Source organism: Macaca nemestrina, chromosome 13 (assembly GCF_043159975.1).
Source record: "Macaca nemestrina isolate mMacNem1 chromosome 13, mMacNem.hap1, whole genome shotgun sequence".
Taxonomy (NCBI): Eukaryota; Metazoa; Chordata; class Mammalia; order Primates; family Cercopithecidae; genus Macaca; species Macaca nemestrina.
The window spans coordinates 42,909,271-42,927,424 of NC_092137.1; the positions used below are offsets into that span (position 1 = coordinate 42,909,271).

At 47.1% G+C, this 18,154-nt stretch overlaps 1 protein-coding gene and 1 long non-coding RNA gene across 4 annotated transcripts in view; both read right to left on the reverse strand.

Annotated features, from left to right (window-relative positions):
- LOC105464924 (3-hydroxyanthranilate 3,4-dioxygenase) overlaps positions 1–18,154 on the reverse strand; it is a 25,133-nt gene continuing 6,979 nt past the window's right edge. For 2 of the 3 annotated variants that reach the window (XM_011713055.3, XM_011713056.3), the window contains exons 3-10: positions 16,643–16,726; positions 16,162–16,268; positions 3,394–3,483; positions 3,044–3,087; positions 2,607–2,752; positions 777–845; positions 512–594; positions 1–432 (exon numbers count right to left, since the gene is read on the reverse strand). In XM_011713055.3, the coding sequence (XP_011711357.2) occupies positions 354–432; positions 512–594; positions 777–845; positions 2,607–2,752; positions 3,044–3,087; positions 3,394–3,483; positions 16,162–16,268; positions 16,643–16,726 (702 nt within the window). In that variant the 3' untranslated portion in view covers positions 1–353. The remainder of the gene's footprint in view (positions 433–511; positions 595–776; positions 846–2,606; positions 2,753–3,043; positions 3,088–3,393; positions 3,484–16,161; positions 16,269–16,642; positions 16,727–18,154) is intronic. The other variant, XM_011713057.3, reaches the window with a different exon arrangement.
- Positions 4,908–16,155, reverse strand: LOC139357822 (uncharacterized). The gene is made up of 2 exons (XR_011611658.1): positions 15,655–16,155; positions 4,908–5,333 (listed from the first exon to the last, which is right to left on the reverse strand). It is a non-coding gene; the product is annotated as an uncharacterized lncRNA (long non-coding RNA).

Here is an 18,154-nt window from a genome sequence, read left to right on the forward strand (position 1 = left end):
TGTGCGTACACCAGGAAGCCTTTATTGAGGGCCTTCTTGGCGGGGAAGTGCTGCACTGAGTCTGCAGGGACAGAGGAATGGTCAGGAGCTGGGCCAGGAGTAGACCACCTGGCAAGACTGGCAAGGCAGTAGGCTGAGGCTGCCGGAGAAGACGGGGAGTTGCTGCCCGCTCAGGGGCGTGGCATCTGGGCTGAGAAAGGCAGGAGGGTGGGTGACGACAATGTCCAGGTCTGTGGGGGACACAGCAGCAGTACACAGAGAAGCGGTGGGGCTGGGAGAGTTGTTTGGCAGGGATGGCACTCGAGAGTGCTTGCAGGGCACACCTGTGGCTGCTTCAGGCCATGGCAACAGGGTCACCACAGGGGCTTCTTGCAGGCAGGGTCCTGGGTCACAGACAGGGCCACAGAGCCTTGTGTTCGCTCCCAGGCATACCTGTGGACAACACAGATGAGCAGGGCTCACACAGAGCTGGACCCTGAGGATCCCAGGGAAAGCCTCCCCGTGTACTCACGAGGTCCCAGCTAGCACCAGGAGGCTGTCATCAGGGGCCAGGCTCAGGTGCCGTCCCCCCATTGTCACCACCGAGGAGCCCTCCTGGAGAAGAGGAGCAGGAGAATCAAATGGAGACTGTTGGGCCTCAACACCTGGGTGAATGTCTGAGTCTGCCTGGGCACCAAGGCCCCAAGAGTGGGCCCCGTGTGGGAGTCCCAGTCCCAGAAGTGGGCTGATGCCCTCCGGCAGGGGGTTCTGCGACCCTGTCCCTGGGCCCCACTTGCCAGCTGCCACAGCCACACGTCCACATTCTGTCTCAGGCCTTCGCTGCTGCCTTGCCCATAGGCGGTCACCTGGTGGGAGGTGAAACAGAAACTTCTGGTGCCTCTTCCCCCACATGGGAGATGGTCTTGAACCTGCCCCCAGACACCAGGCTTGCTTGGAGCAGGGTTGAGGTCCATAAAACAGCCCCATCACCATGTGCTGAGCAGAGACCAGGACTTGGAGAGGAGGGCTGCCTGGGCTGCAGGCCTCCCTGTGCCCGCCACTGCCAAAGGCAGGCATGTATTTGGGATCACACATGCCTGCCTTTCACGTGCAGTGCACCCATGGTCCCTCTGATGTGTGCTCATGCGAAGGCATGCCCACCAGGGCACACCAGAGACACATTTACATCAGCTTCCCAGAGGGTGCGACCTCCCTTTCTCCGAGAGAGGTTTTGAGTTTGGCCTCAGGAGGCAGGAGGGACCAGGAGGGTGAGGCTGAGGCCTCTCTGACATGCACCAGCCTGGAAGCACGCAGCTGCTGTGCAGGGCCATGCTCCTGCTGCCCCGGAGAGGGCGCATATTCATTAATGTAAACTGAAGCAGGTAAGAGCAGCGTATGGCAGAGGTGGGGTGCAGGGCTGAGTGGCACTGCTGTGACATGTGCGCATGTTCTCGCAGCCCTGTGTAAGCTCAGGACGTCCCTGGTACCCAGGAGCAGCAGGCCGGGCCTCTACAGGAAGCCTGTGGCCATGAGCATCCCTGCACAGACTGACTCATTCAAAGCCCACGGGACGTGCCAGTGGCAAGCCGTAAAGCACAGGTGAACACAGGTCTCCCTGCACCACTCTTGCCCTCCCAGCCTCGTCCCCACACATGGTACAGAAACACCACTCTGGCCTGTCACTCCCTGCTTCAATACTTGGATGGAGCGCTGTTGTCTTTAGGACAAGTCCTCCCACCTTGCCTAACGCAGCAGACCTACCAGGACCTGGGCCCTGCCTGCTGCTCCACAGTCCACCAGTCACACTTGTACCCCCACTCCCCAGCCCCGCCTCTGGCTAACTTCAGCTACTCCCAGTGCCAGGCTGTTTCAAGCCTCAAACAGCTCATGCTCATGCTTCTCCCTCACCTAGAATGCTCTCTCCACCTCCCTTTCTTTCTTTTACAAACTCCTACACTAGCTTTAAAATGCAATGTGCACATCACCTCCTCCGGGAAGCCTTCCTTGACTTCCCTTTCAGCCTAGATTCCTCCTTTATCCTTCTATAGCTTCCTATAGCTTTTCTATCAGATACTTTATCACGTGATTGTGGCAATTGTTGATTAACTTGTCCATCTCTTTAACAAACTATACATTCTTTAAGGTAGCACGTCTATCCTACTCTCCCACTAAAGCCTGAAACATAACAGGCATTTAATAAATGCGGAATGAAAGAAAGTCAGCCTTGTTTGAATCCCTCTCTCCACCCAACCCTCACTCCCAAACAACTCTCTCCCTTTTGGCTTCCAAGGCTGTGACTGGCTGAAGGCTCAGGAATTCCTAGCGAGGGGAAAACTGCAGACCCCCAGGAAGCTGCCAGTGAGTGGGGGAGCCTCCAACTCTGAAAGTGAATTCAGTTCTTAAAATTGCTTGGGACCATATAGCCTCCACAGACTTCGCCCGCAGCAAAGCCATCGCCCTCTGCGTCAGGGTGGGAGCACAAAGGCCTATGCTCATGTCTACAACCTCTGAAATGTGGCGTTTGTGTGAGTGTGTGTGAAAGAGAGAGAGAGGCAGTGAGAGAGAGACTGGTTCCCATTTTCCAGGGCTGCTGGGAGGATGCCCCGGATGTCCCAGGACTGCATTACCTGGGTCTCATAGGTGTCCCCAAACAGGCCGAGTGGTGCGCCTGCCTGCAGCTCCCTGCGGTGGCTGTCCAGCCAGGCCTCCAGGGACATGGGCTCCATGATGGATCGTGTGCTCAGAGGGAATGGTGGCTCCTTGAGAAGCTGGTCTGCACCCACAGCATGACTACAGTCGGTGTCCTCAGGACCCAGGACCCAGCCCACCCAGCCCCAGTGGGTTGAGTTCCCAGGGGCCCCAGGTCTCAATTGCCGGAACAGGCTCTGGATCCGGCTCAGTGATCAAGCAGCCATATAGGGGGTACCATTGGCTGCCGTCTTCTCAGTACCTTGAGAACTGGGCAGAATATTCACAAAGAGACTCCCCGGTCCCCTGGACCAAAACCCATCCTATTTTGGAAGAGGAGGGAGGGAAGGAGAAGGGCAGTTCCCAGCGGCCTCACCAGGGATGGGCTTTCCTGTTCTGTACTGCTCAGAGCTGAAGAACCTGCAGGGACAAACAGGGAGGAGCAGGAGTGGCGAGCACTCCCATTGGAGTGACCAGCGACACACACGTACACCATACTCACGGTCAGGTGCAGGAGCCCACACACACTCATAGGGCCCTCACACAGCTGTGTGTTTGCCATCCTTTCCCTCCCAGCCCCGTGCTGCTGCTCCTCCCTCCCCCCAGCGGCACTGGGCTCTCTGGGCCAGGCTCCCCACCCTGGGAGGGGAGACTTTCTCCCAGGCCATCAGGTGCTGATGCAGAGCCCCAGGAAAGCAAGAGGCAGGGGCTGGGCTGGGCGCTCACTCCTGGATGATGGGGGCCAACTGCGTGCCGAGGTCCTTGCAGTAGAACCACTTCTCAAACAGAACGTCCATGGTGTCGCCCACATAGTACCTGCCAGGGCAGAGGACAGGCAACCCTGCTGTCCCCATCTGGGTGGCTTCAGGGCAGCCCCACTCAGGCCTGGCTCTGCTGCTGTCTGCTCCACCCGTGTTAGCACACCCTAGTGGTCATTGGTCACTTAACACCTTGCTCTTCAGAAGCACACGTGCGCCCCGAGAGGGGTACTATCCCCAGAATTCACACGGCTCTGTCCGGTTCCCAAAACTAGACCCAAACTAGCTCCCGAAACTCGACAAAGCAGATAGAAGTCTGAGGCTCAGAGAAGCTGAGCAATCTGGCAAGGATTACACAGCCTGTAAGTGGTGGAAGCAGGCCAGTCTCAAGACAATCTTAGAAACTTAGAGAGCTTCTAATCGCAGTGCTTTCTTTTTTCCCAAAGAGGAAGCTAAGGCTGAGCCTGAAACCAGGGCCAGTGGCTGGACACTCTGCTGGCCTGCAGTGCTGTAGGCCAGAGTGCACGGACACTTAAGAAACCAACATGGCTGAGCGCAGTGGCTCATGCCTGTAATCCCAGCACTTTGGGAGGCTGAGATGGGTAGATCACTTGAGGTCAGGAGTTCAAGACCAGCCTGGCCAACATGGTGAAACCCTGTCTCTACTTTAAAATAAATAAATAAATAAATAAATAAATAAATAAATAAATAAATAAAATAGCCAGGCAAGGTGGCAGGGGCCTGTAATCCCAGCTACTTGGGAGGCCGAGGCAGGAGAATTACTTGAACCGGGAAGCAGAGGTTGCAGTGAGCTGAGATTGCACTGCTGCATTCCAGCCTGGGTGACAGAACAAGACTCTGTCTCAAAAGTAAATAAATAAGTAAAAAAAAAAAAAAAAAAAAAAGAAGAAGCCAACACGCAGAAGATGTCCCCCAGTTAAGGGGTTCTTCTCCTGTCAGCGTCATGATTGCCTTTGAGAGTTGGAGCAAAGCTTTGAACTCTTTTCTGGGGTAAGGCCCACATACATGTATGTATAGCCTTCAGTAGACCCCTACAGCCCACCCCAGCCCCCAGCCTGGCTCAGTGAGCTCCTCCCCTGGCCTGAGGAGCGCCTGGCAGGCTGGGATGGGCCCCAGGTCCCTGTGTGTGCTGCACATGGTGGGTGCCAGGAACGCCTGTTGACTGAATGCCTAATGCCCAAACCCAGCTCCTGGGCCCAGGCCAGCTCTGTCTGCTCTTAAAAGGGATGTGGTCCTGCTGATGGGAGATGCTTTACAGACACACAGTGCATCCACCCACCTGGCAGCCTAAATCCTATCCTGGCCCCGGAAAGCTTCATAACTGGATGGTAGTGCCCTCCGGGAACTGCCTTTGGAGTGGCATTTTAATGTTGAGTCCCTGGCTTTTATTAAAGGTCAAAAGCAGCCAGATGAAATGTGTTATTGAATTTGCTATAAAATGATATTGAGGACACCATCCTCTCCATCAGACTCCCTATATTAAAGTCCCTTGGGACAGATTTTTTCTAGAAGATAAGACCATGTCTGTCTCTACAACAGACTGTTACACAGTGAATGATTATGTAGCCATTGTGTTTTTTGAAAAGATTTAATAGTGTAAGAAATACTTGGCTGAATGTGGTGGCTCACAACTGTAATCCCAGCACTTTGGGAGGCCGAGGTGGGTGGATCACCTGAGGTTGGCAGTTCGAGACCAGCCTGACCAACACAGTGAAACCTCGTCTCTACTAAAAATACAAAAATTAGCCAGACATGGTGGTGCATGTTTGTAATCCCAGCTACTCAGGAGGCTGAGGCAGGAGAATTGCTTGAACCCGGGAGGCGGAGGTTGCAATGAGCCGAGATTGTGCCACTGCACTCCAGTATGGCGACAGAGTGAGTCTCCATCTCCAAAAAAAAAAGAAATACTCATGAGTTTCTTTTAGGTAAAAAAAGATATAGCTATGCATAGAAATAAGACAAGACAGAAGTTTAGGTTTCATTGGTGACATGACAATTTTTTTGTTTTCCCTTTTTTATTATTTTGTTTTCTTGAGATAAAATTCACATACCATCAAATTTATCCTTTTAGTAACAAGTAATTTTAATTTTGTTCACTTCACATTCCTGTACTTTTCCAGATTTTGAGAATGAATGTGTATGACTTTGATAATCAGAAAAACAACAAGTATTTTTAAAATGCCTATTATACAAGACATGTGGGCCATAGTATCCTGATCCTGGTAACCTGACGGGAAACTTGAAATTTTTTTTAGTTAAAAAATACAACAAACAATGATAACACCACTGCATTCCAGCGTGGGTGACAGAGTGAGTCCCCTTATCAAAAAAAAAAAAAGAGAGAGAGAGAAACAAAACCAACCAAACAAAACACTGTTGAGCTTCTGGAAAATCTCTATTTCCCTGAGCAATAGGTTACTTCCTCCTTTCAGAGGAAAGGAACTAGATGACTGGTCAGAACCAAATGAGAACCCTGGCTATGGAATCAGAATGTCGACAGCAGGGCCTGTGTTCTTCCCCTCTTTGGTGTTGACTCCCACTTCTCTTTATACTGTCCTGGCCCTAACTCCGTATTTCTCTATAATGCCAGATCTAGCAAGTAACGCGTTAACAACTTTAACTTCTTTGTAATGATAACAGCACCTCCCCCATAGGATCGTTGGGAAGACTCAATGAATAAATACATGCAAAGTCCTTAGCCAGGCATCTGGCACATAGCAAGTGCCATCCAGATGTCAGTGTGTGTTGTGGAATGAGCTGGGGTAGAGAAACTAGCTGAGGGAGGCACTGGCCGTGACTCTAAACTCTGGGGGGAAGCAGCAGTTCTGGCTGCACTGGGGGAGGTGGGTGTGACTTTGGAACCCCTCTGGCCCGCTTTCCACATCCCACCCCTCCCAGAAGACCGTGTGAAAGGAAAATATCTTGGGTCCCTGAAATCACTAAACTAAAGGGAAATGTCAAGCTGAGAACTGCTTAGGGCAAACCTGCCCCCCATACTTTTTTTTTTTTTTTTTGAGACGGAGTGTCGCTCTGTCGCCCAGGCTGGAATGCAGTGGCGTGATCTCGGCTCACTGCAAGCTCCGCCTCCCGGGTTCACGCCATTCTCCTGCCTCAGCCTCCCGAGTAGCTGGGACTACAGGCGCCCACCACCGCGCCCGGCTAATTTTTAATATTTGTAGTAGAGATGGGGTTTCACAGTGTTAGCCAGGATGGTCTCAATCTCCTGACCTTGTGATCCACCCGCCTTGGCCTCCCAAAGTGCTGGGATTACAGGAGTGAGCCAGTACGCCCGGTTACCTGCGCCCCATTCTATTCAAAGTGCCCCTCTGCTCACTGAGATAAATTTGTATCTGAATGCCTCCTCTGGAGAGACTAATCGGAAACTCAAAAGAATGCAACCCTTTGTCTGTTTTCTACCTATGACCTGGAAGGCCTTCCCTGCTTTGGGTCATCCTGCTTTTGCTTTGAGTTGTCCGGCCTTTCCGGACCGAACCAATGTCCATCTTACATATGTTAATTTGATGTCTCATGTCCCCCTAAAATGTATAAAACCAAGCTGTGCTCTGACTCTCTTGGGCATATATCAACAGGACCTCCTGAGGCCGTGTCACAAGCACGCGTCCTCAACCTGGCAAAATAAACTTGCTAAATTAACTGAGACCTGTCTCAAATTTTTGGAGTTGACATTTTGATAACCTCAGAGGGATTCTGAGTGGAGGTGCCCCTGACCTTTGACAAATCTAAGGGTGCTTGGTACTGGCGTGAGCTAACTTTATGGCTCAAATCAATAGGACAATTTGCTGAGGTCTGGGAGCACCCTCTCTAGAGAATCCCTGATCTCCCCAAATTTGGTTGAGATCTAAAGTTTATTTCGCTGTACAACTCCCTCTTTCTTTTTGCGTTTTACTTGTTTCCAACAAGGAAGGCAAGTTTTCCTGTTTCCATGACAATGGAAGGCAGGTAACTCGTTTATGAAGTTTGAGCTCGCTTCCGATAGGAAAAAGGAGGTTTTTTTCCTGCTTCTAGGATGGTAGAGAGCTGTCTTGAGCCTGAGACCCATCCCTAGGTAAGTAGCTGAATTGAGGGTTTGTCTTGGCTAAAGTTAACTATCAGCTGCTCTTAATTTCTGCTGACCATTAGAGTGCTCAGTGATCATGGAAGCTGTCATTTGTTTTGCTTAACTGTTTGTTGTTGTTGTTGTTTCTGTTTTGTTGTTGTTTCAGTCTTTTTCCCATTGGGTTTGATCAGCTCTGCCTGGCTTGATCAAATCCTAAAGAAGTTCCAAATTATGGGAAACAAGGCCTCTGGAGTGGCTAAATTCCCCGCCCCTCTACCCCCAACACACACACACACACACACAAAGAGCCGGGCACAGTGGCTCACACCTGTGATCCCAGCACTTTGGGAGGCAGAGGCAGGCAGATTATGAAGTCAGGAATTCCAGACCAGCCTGGCCAGCATGGTGAAACCCCGTCTTTACTAATAATACAAAAATTAGCTGGGCGCAGTGGCGCACACCTGTAATCCCAGCTATTCAGGAGGCTGAGGCAGGAGAATTGCTTGAACCCGGGAGGTGGAGGTTGCAGTGAGCCGAGATTGCACCACTGCACTTCAGCCTGGGTGATAGAGCAAGACTGTGTCATGGAAAAAAAAAAAAAAAAAAAAAGCTGGTCTGGTGCGGGGAGAAAAAAGGCCAGCAAAAGGAGAAAAAAAAAGATGAAAGATTTTTTATTTTGACTGCTAAAGGGCTTGATTTACATAACAAGGCCACCTTTTGCTAACCAGGCAAAACTGAAAGAGCAATGGTTGTACTTCTGAAACAGCAGCATTTGTTTTCCTGCTGAAATACAGTAATGAGATTTAAAAAGATTTTTTTAAAAGAGCTCAATGGTTAAAAATCAGCTTAATTAAAAGCTAACATCTAAGGGGTGTGTGTGTGTGTGTGTGTGTGTGTGTGTGTGTGTGTGTGTTTTAACCTTCATGTTTTTGTTTTTGTTTTTCTCCTAGGACCCTGTCTTTTTTCTTGAGCAAAAGTTTTTTTCTTCTCAGTTGACCGAATTGTGTTTTCTTCATTTACTTCTGCTGTCTCTCCTTTCTCTTGCACCCTCTGCTGCATGAGGGACCTAAAATAGTTTATAGTAGCCTGCGGTTTCTTAAAGAAAATGAAGAAGGCACTAGACTCCTTTTAGGGGAGAAACCTGTTTTTCCTTATCAAGAATGTAAAAAGATATATTGGTCTCAACTCTTAAACTGCTTACTTTTATATTGTTATCTGGATTTTTTTTTTTTTTTTTTTTTTTTACTAAAATAGTTATTGTAACTGAGGTTACTCTTACTCTTGAGTTTTTAAGGAAGAGTGTGGTTTTATTGCTTCTGGGCCTTTGACTAAGATCAAGTGTGGAAGAGTGTGGTTTAGACACTTAGAAATGTCTTTGTTTAAAAAAACCTTTTTTTAAGTGCACTGTAAAAGCATCATGTGGTCTAAGCTCATAATAATTCTCCCTTTTTGGAGACCCAGGATTCAGTGTGGGCTTTGCCCAGAGCTCAGAGATCCAGTTAAAAGATAGGTAGTCCCGATCTAAATAAAATTGGTCTCCTTATACAATCCTATGATAGATTTCTATAATTTTATGTTTGACTTGGCATCCATCTTTTTTTTTTTTTTGACAGAGTTTCGCTCTTGTTGCCCAGGCTGGAATACAATGGCATGATCTCGGCTCACTGCAACCTCTGCCTCCCGGGTTCAAGCGATTCTCCTGCTCAGCTTCCCTAGTAGCTGGGATTACAGGTATGTGCCACCATGCCTGGCTAATTTTGTATTTTTAGTAGAGATGGGGTTTCTCCGTGTTGGTCAGGCTGGTCTCAAACTCCCGACCTCAGATGATCTGCCTGCCTCTGCCTCCCAAAGTGCTGGGGTTATAGGCATGAACCACCATGCCCAGCCAGCATCCATCTTTAATCTCCCTCTAGCACTATCAGACTTATTCTCTCTGTACCTTATGATGTAAATTTTGCTATTTGATTTTTCACCTGAGTTGTTTCCTTTTTTTTTTTTTTTAATTGAAACGGATTCTCACTCTGTCACCCAGGCTGGCATGCAGTGGCGTGATCTTGGCTCACTGCAGCCTCTGCCTCTTGGGTTCAAGCAATTCTCTGCCTCAGCCTCCTGAATAGCTGGGATTGCAGGCGTTCTCCACCACGCCCGGATAATTTTTTTGTATTTTTAGTAGAGATGGGGTTTCACCATCTTGGCCAGGTTGGTATTGAACTCCTGAGCTCGTGATCCACCCACCTCGGCTTCCCAAAGTGCTGGGATTACAGGCGTGAGCCACTGCATCTGGTGAGTTGTTTCCTTTAATATGCAACTTTAAGGCTATTTAGCTGACAACTGCCTGTGGTTGTAAAACAGGTTATCAAGAATCTGAAAGTCTGGCTGGGCATGGTGGCTCACACCTTAATCCTAGCACTTTGGGAGGCTGAGGTGGGTTGATCACCTAAGGTCAGGGGTTTGATACCAGCCTGGCCAACATGGTGAAATCCTGTCTCTACTAAAAATACAAAAAATTAGCTGGGCGTGGTTGTGGGCACCTGTAATCCCAGCTACTTGGGAGGCTGAAGCAGGCGTATCACTTGAACTTGAGAGGCGGAGGTCGCGGTGAGCCAAGATTGTGCCACTGCACTCCAGGTCGGGTGATAGCGCAAGTCTCTATCAGAAAAAAACAAAAAAAAAGAAAAAAGAAAAAAGAATCTGAAAGTCTAAGATAGAAAAAAAAAGTTGTTATGAATCTATAAGATGTACTTCTATTAGCATGCCTAAAACATCTATGTATGTGTTGTATACACAATGTTTCACTGCTGAAAATATAAAAAGGGGCTCTAATTAACTAAACTAAATTCCTCTCAAAGTTAGTTCAGCCTATACCCAGAAATGAACAAGGAGAGCTTGGAGGTTAGAAGCAAGATGGAATCATTTAGGTCAAATCATTTTCACTGTCTCAGTTCTAATTTTGCAATGGTGGTTCTATAACTTTAAATAATGACTATCACAATTTTTACAAATAATCTAAGTAAATGATTAAAATAAAATAATTATGTAAATGCAATAGGATAAATACTTGTAGACAACCTTGTCATAATTTAGAATCTAAAGTTAAATTAAATAGTAGACATTTCATTATTTGGGTACTTTCCAATAAAAATATATTTGTAGGAAAACATTCTTTCTAAAAAAAGGTGCGTCCTTTTAAAAAAAGTGAACCATTTTGTCTAATTTAAGGCTTATTTAAAGGTCATGTATAAAACAAGAGAAAAGGAACCAGGAAATAAAAGAGATGTAAAGAAAGTTATAAAAACAAAGAAGTTTTTTTGTGGTAAGAAAGCTTAAAGAGAAATAATTTCATATGAGAAAGACTCTCGTACAGTAAATTTAGTTGTAGAGTAAAATGACTGGTTGTTGAAGAAGGAGGGATGTTCAGGACAAACCAGAAAGTCCAAGCATAGCATGAATGGTCTGTGTAAGTCACAATAAGAGGACTTATTTTTTTAAAAAACCCAAACACTTTTATATGATCAAGTTGTCACATTATTATTAAGTTTGGGTTGCTTAGGAAAAAAAAAATGAGATTAAATTTTTTCAAAAGTTAAGGTTATTACATTTGTGTATCTCTCTGTATGTGCTTTTAATGTCCTTGTGACATTAAGTTACAGGGCTTTGACTCCTGGGTCTAAAAAGGACACCAGGTCCTGCTAAATTTTTTTTTTTTTTTGACCGGAGTCTCGCACAGTTGCCCAGGCTAGAGTACAGTGGCGTGATCTTGGCTTACTGCAACCCTCCACCTCCTGGGTTCAAGCAATTCTTCTGCCTCAGCCTCCTGAGTAGCTGGGATTATAGGTGCCTGTCACCATGCCCAGCTAATTTTTTGTAGTTTTAGTAGAGATGGCATTTTGCCATGTTGGCCAGGCTGGTCTCAAACTCCTGACCTCATGATTCGCCCACCTCAGCCTCCCAAAGTGCTGGGATTACAGGTGTGAGTCACCGTGCCCGACCAAGTCCTGCTAAATTTTAGACACTGACATCAATTAAAGCCCCATCTTCAGGCCCAGTAGAAGATGCCAATCAAAATAAACTGCATTCCTGAAACACAGGGACAGAAATTAAAACTATTCAACTCCTGGCCGGGCGTGGTGGCTCAAGCCTGTAATCCCAGCACTTTGGGAGGCCGAGACGGGCGGATCACGAGGTCAGGAGATCGAGACCATCCTGGGTAACACAGTGAAACCCCGTCTCTACTAAAAATACAAAAACTGAGCCGGGCGAGGTGGCAGGCGCCTGTAGTCCCAGCTACTCGGGAGGCTGAGGCAGGAGAATGGCGTGAACCCGGGAGGCGGAGCTTGCAGTGAGCTGAGATCCGGCCACTGCACTCCAGCCTGGGTGACAGAGCGAGACTCCGTCTCAAAAAAAAAAAAAAAAACTATTCAACTCCTTAAGGCCCAGGGACTATCATGGAAGAGGTGGGCATGGGAGATTGTAAGGACCAATTTTGAGAGATAAAATAAGTTCAGTTTCTTGCCAGGTGCGGTGGTGGCTCATGCCTGTAATTCCAGCACTTTGGGAGGCCAGGGTGGGTGGATCAAGTGAGGTCAGGAGTTTGAGACCAGCTTGACCAACATGGTGACAGCTCGTCTCTACTAAAAATACAAAATTAGCCAGGCATGGTGGCACATGTCTGTAATCCCAGCTACTTGGGAGACTGAGGCAGGAGAATCACTTTAACCCAGGAGGTGGAGGTTGCAGTTAGCCGAGATCACACCATTGCACTCTAGCCTGGGCAACAATAGCAAATTCCATCTCAAATAAATAAATAAATAAGTTCAGTTTATCTATAAATTAGTCATTAATGTCAAAGGTACACTGATGCAAGACCAGCATATGGGCCCCTGTGTCAGATTTAAAAAGTTTTCTTGAAGCATTAACTGACTCCTAAGTAAAGGTTATGAAAGGTTTATGGAAATTATATCTTACCATCAAGATATAATTTTTAAAACTATAGTTAATTGGGTTCATGCTATTTTTTTGTTTGTTTGTTTTGAGACACAGTCTCACTGTCGCCCAGGCTGGAGTGCAGTGGCGCGACCTTGGCTCACTGCAAACTCCGTCTCCTGGGTTCAAGTAGTTCTCCTGCCTCAGCCTCCTGAGTAGCTGAGATTACAGGTGCACACCACCATGCCCAGCTAATTTTTGTATTTTTGGTAGAGACAGGATTTCACCATGTTGGTCAGCCTGGTCTCGAACTCCTGACCTTGTGATCCCCCTGCCTCAGCCTCCCAAAGTGCTGGGATTACAAGTGTGAGCCACCATGCCTGGCTTCATGCTATTTTTATTAGAGCTTATTGTTTGGAACAGTAAGTCTCTTCTCAAAGAATGAAGGTTTTCATTTCTTTGAAATCCTCGAGTTATTACTTTGGTTAAATGAATGATCCTATATTGTGATATCAAGAGTTTTAAACCTTTGATATTTGACAAACTTTCCAAAATCAAATGATAAATTATATCTTTTTCTGACCTAATTAATCTGTTAAGATATTGGGTTCCCTAATGTCCAAAACTGACATAGTTATTTGGTATAAAAAAGCATTGTCAAATATGAAATGGTGTTTGGTTTTCTTTGGGCTGTATTTGTATAAATATATTATTGGTATGCATTCCAAAATTATGGGAAACTCCTATAATCCTGATAAAACTTAGTGCACATAATCAGTAATAATCATAATTGTATTAAATTATTGTGTGCCACAGAAGTAACAAATTTCCTTGCCAACTGTGTCTTTGACTATGGCTGCCTTAAAACTTTTTGTCATTCACAGACAATGGTCCTGTTTTGGTTCTCTTTAGGAGGTGGCTTTAAAATCAGCTCTAGAACTCAGGTGCTCGTTTTTTTGTTTTTGTTTTTGTTTTTGTTTTTTGATGGAGTCTCACTCTGTTGCCAGACTGGAGTGCAGTGGCACAATCTCGGCTCACTGCAACCTCTGCCTCCTGGGTTCAAGCAATTCTCCTGCCTCAGCCTCCCGAGTAGCTGGGAGTACAGGTGCACACCACCACACCCAGCTAATTTTTGTACTTTTAGTAGAGACGGGTTTTCAACATGTTGGCCAGAATGGTCTTGATCTCTTGACCTTGTTATCCGCCTGCCTCGGACTCCCAAAGTGCTGGGATTACAGGCGTGAGCCCCCGTGTCCAGAGAACACAGGTGTTCTTAAATGCAGGTTTCTGATAACTTTGGAGATAGTGACATTAGAATAGAGAAGAAAAACTTTCAGGACTCTCATGGAGGGCTGAAATGTTCATGAATATCAAGCATAACAGGAGTAAACTATGTAAACTGAACTCATAGAAGACTAAAGTAATCTTTTTTACTTTTGCTTTAAATGTTGCTGATCCTTTGTTTTTTCAGAGTCAAGGAAACTTTTTTTTTGAGCTATTGACAGTTTTAAACAATTTATTATACTCCCATGAACAAAATTTGGAGCATATTTTTTTCTCTCTACCTGATTTCTCCAGAATTTGGAAGCTATTTGTGAGTATTCTTAACTTATGGCAATACAGTTATGTGCATAAGTGCAGTAAGAATCTGTTTTCATTTTGCAACAGGACGTAATTGGAGAAACTGGTTATTTTATTAAGGCTTTGACTGGAATGGTGTGCTTTCCTTTAAGGAATGAAGCTTGGTTTATGGAACCAATAAAGACCCCTTAGGGAAACTGGCCTCATACCTTCCCTGTATAGGGTTCCTGACCTCTGATAAGTAAAGGCCCTGTCTCTGGTGACAGGCCCAAAAGCCCCAAGTTTACCTTGGAACCTCAAGAAGATCACCCAACTCATAGGTATTTAATAGCACATATCCATGGCTAGGCTTGGCTTTAAAAATAGCTCTTATCTGAGATTCCTTCTATGGAAAAAAGTTCCATCAAAGTCAATTTAAAAGCCTATGTAAAAAATAATTATTCTTGGCCAGGTGTGGTGGCTCAAGCCTGTAATCCTAGTACTTTGGGAGGCCGAGGCAGATGGGTCACCTGAGGTCAGGAGTTCAAGACCAGCCTGGCCAACATGGTGAAACCCCATCACTACTAAAAATACAAAAAATTAGCCAAGTGTGGTGGCGGGTGCCTGTAATCCCAGCTACTCAGGAGGCTAAGGCAGGAGAATCACTTGAACTCAGGGGGTGGGGGTTGCAGTGAGCTGAGATCGTGCCATTGCACTCTAGCCTGGGCAACAAGAGCAAAACTCTGTCTCAAAAAAAAAAATTATTCTTGCTGCACTGTATACAAATAATTAGGCCAAGTATAATAAAGCAAATCAGTCCTGCCATGATTTGTCTTTAAAATGGGAAACTGGAGAGAGAAAAATTATGTTTTGAAAACTATAGTATACCTGTTGTTAGATTCTAGTCTTGCCTAATGTTTCTCAATTTTTATTATTTTTCTACGATTTGGACTGAATTCTAATTTTTCTTGACTACAAGTTTTCAAAATAATGTTTTCAATTTTTTTACTCTTTTTTTGTTTGTTTTTCCTAACTTGGAGTCACTGAAAGCTGAGCTGTGCTTTCTTAAAGCCCTGAAAACTGAAGCCAGACAACTTAAACTTCAGAAGAAAATATCAGCAACCTATTTACATACCTAAACCACTCTCATACCTGCCTACTGATGTGTGAACTTCAGAGCAATGTGGCCTATATCGATTTTCCAGGATTGCTCTTTCGTTGGTTGTTGTTTTTCTTCCTTCCTCCCCATATTTTCTCCTTGTAAGACATGAGACTTAACAACTTTCTAAAACTGAACTTCCCTAATAACTTGGGATCTACCCGTCTAGGAATAAACCATCCTAGCCATGAGAGATCAGACAAAACCTGGGACCAGAGACTCAATTTCTTCTAAAATGCTTTCTCCAAAAGATTTTTAAAAAGAAAAGGGGGAAATGTGAAAGGAAAATATCTTGGGCCCCCAAAATCACTAGGTAAAGGGAAATGTCAAGGTAGGAACTGCTTAGGGCAAACCGGCCCCCCATTCTACACAAAATCACCCCTCTGCTCACAAATGCATATCTGATTGCCTTCTTTGAAGAGGCTAATCAGAAACTCAAAATAATGTAACCATTTGTCTCTTATCTACCTGTGACCTGGAAGCCCCCTTCCCACTTTGAGTCTTCTCACCTTTGCTTCCAGTTGTCTCACCTTTCCAGATGGAACCAATGTTTATCTTACATATGTTGATTGGTGCCTCATGTCTCCCTAAAATGTATAAAACCAAGCTGTGCTCTGACCACTTTGGGTACATGTTGTCAGGACCTCCTGAGGCTGTGTCATGGGCACATGTCCTCAACCTTGGCAGAATAAACTTTTAAATTAACTGAGACCTGTCTCGAATTTTCAGGGTTCACAACCTCATGCAGAAAGCACAGATTCTGATTCCAGCCAAAGGTCATCAGGCTGAGTGGGCTTCCAGGGGGTCACAGAGAACAGAATCCACCCCACCCTATCCCTCCACCATCAGCCAACAAAGACAGGATCTCCACTGCCTCTGCTGTGAAGCCCTCCTGCCCACTCAGTGGCCAGGACATGCTTTCTTGAGTCTATCTAGGATCCTTTCAGCTGCAGTTTGGAGCTGTGCTCCTTTGCTGTTTGCCCGTTCTCTGCCCCAGCCCCCCAGACAGAATTTACCTAAGACCATCTAGCTCGGTCTCCAGCCGCCTTCGCTCAACCACCAGCCCCACGGTGTTGGCAAACCTCTGTGGTGAGTGGGGCACCCTGGCAGGCAGGAGGAATATCTGCAGTGGTAGAGATAAGGTGCGCAGTGAGGCCACTGTCCCTCACGGAGACCTTAGCGCCCCCAACATCCTGGGCACCCGCAGCTGACCCCTGGGCAGCAGAGTGGTACTGCTTGTCCACCCTGGGCCCTCTTCTCTGCCCAGCCTCTACACCGGGGAACCAGAGGGAATGTTGGACTGTGCTGAGGATGGAGCAGCCTGGAAGAGGGAGGATGGGGTGGCCTGGAAGAGGGAGGATGGGGAAGGGAAGGGGCAGGTTGGCAGGTGGGGTGTGGGAGAGCAGGAAAAGGTAGGGAAGATAAGACCTCAGCCAGGGCCAGGATTCCAGCTGTGGCTGCCTTTCTCTTCCCCACCCTGCTGGGATCTGGCCTCACCTCTCCCTGCCGAATGACCACATCCCGGTGTTTGCCTTGCTCCAGGACTCGGAGAACCATGTCTCCCTCCAGCTGGTAAAATACCTGTGGGACAGGAGAGAGGCTTGGACCCTCCCCACTTTCTCTTCCAGGTCCTTGGCCACTGCCCAGGCCCTGAATTCTGATTGGGAAACCTGAGAACTTTCTGAAGGCCTCGGAGTTGATGGGCAGCTCTGTCACTTCTGTCCCGAGGCCCGTCTCCCCGGTGTATACCATGGAGTGCTGGGGACACACGGGATCATGTCTTGGACATGCAAGTGATGATCAGAGTACCCAGGATGCAACGGTGGTTACCTGGCTGGCGGGCAGGAGCTGGATGAAATGCTCACTGGGGAAGTGAATGAGACAGCAGTCAGGTAGGGGACCCACCCATTTACTGTGTGCCAGGGGCTGTGCCAGGCACTTTCCCACCAGAAACCTCACAGCAAAGCCTCCAAAGGTATCATTAACCCCATTCAGCAGAAAACAAAGAAAGAAAACCAAGGCTCAGAGGGTAAAGCAGCTGGCCTAAGGTCACATAGCTGGTTACTCTCCAGCCGGAGCCACAGCTTGGACCCAAGGCTGTATGTGGCTCTGGAGCCTCTGGCCAGGGTGACGCCTTGGCAGCAGGTGGGGCTGTGGAGGTTGCTGGCAGCCTGGGATGAGTTAGGTGCTGTGGGGGATGGGAGTATGTGCCTCTTGTACGCTCCCGGGCCGGGGGGCGGGGGCTCCTACTGCATTTTTCCGATTTCATCCTAAGTCCCTAATTTACTGAGATCACCCCATGGAATTGGGAGGAAGAGGAGGAGGCAGACCGGTTTTCTCCCCACCCGCCACACATTGCCTAGTGTTAAAAGCCCCAGCCAAATAGCTGAAGGAATGTTATCAACAGCGTCTACTCAGAGAAACCAAGCTGACCTGGAGGGACCTAGAGAGATGTGGCTCTGCAGTCTGCCACTAGGCACAAATAGTCACCACCCTTCTGAAGGGCAACTTGGCCATGGGCGTGAAGTGCCTTGGCAGTTTACACCCCTGGAGGAACTGTGGGGTTTCTTGGGATGCAGGACCCTCAGTGCTAAAACTGGGAAAGTTCTGGGTGAATCCAGATAGCTGGTCACCGTACAACCTTGACCTCAGTAATTCCACCTCAGGAATGAGATCTAGTTCATCAGAGACATACCTGCCTAGTGGTGTACGTTCAAGGCTGTTTTTAATGCAGTGCATAGTTAAAAGCCCTCAGCTCTGCCAGGGTGCTCTGTGCCCTTGGTCAATTCAGTTAGCCTTTCTGTACCTTGGTTTCCTCATCTACAAAATGACAGTTATCTACTCAAAATGGAGGTGTGAAGATGCCAGGGATGCTTTACACATATGTGCTCAGCACATAGTAAGTGCTCAATGAGCCTCTAGCTATTAGTATTGACGATGGTAAGAATGACAAAAGTAATGCTAATATAATTATGGGGAAATGTAAATATTTGATGGTAGATTCAAAAT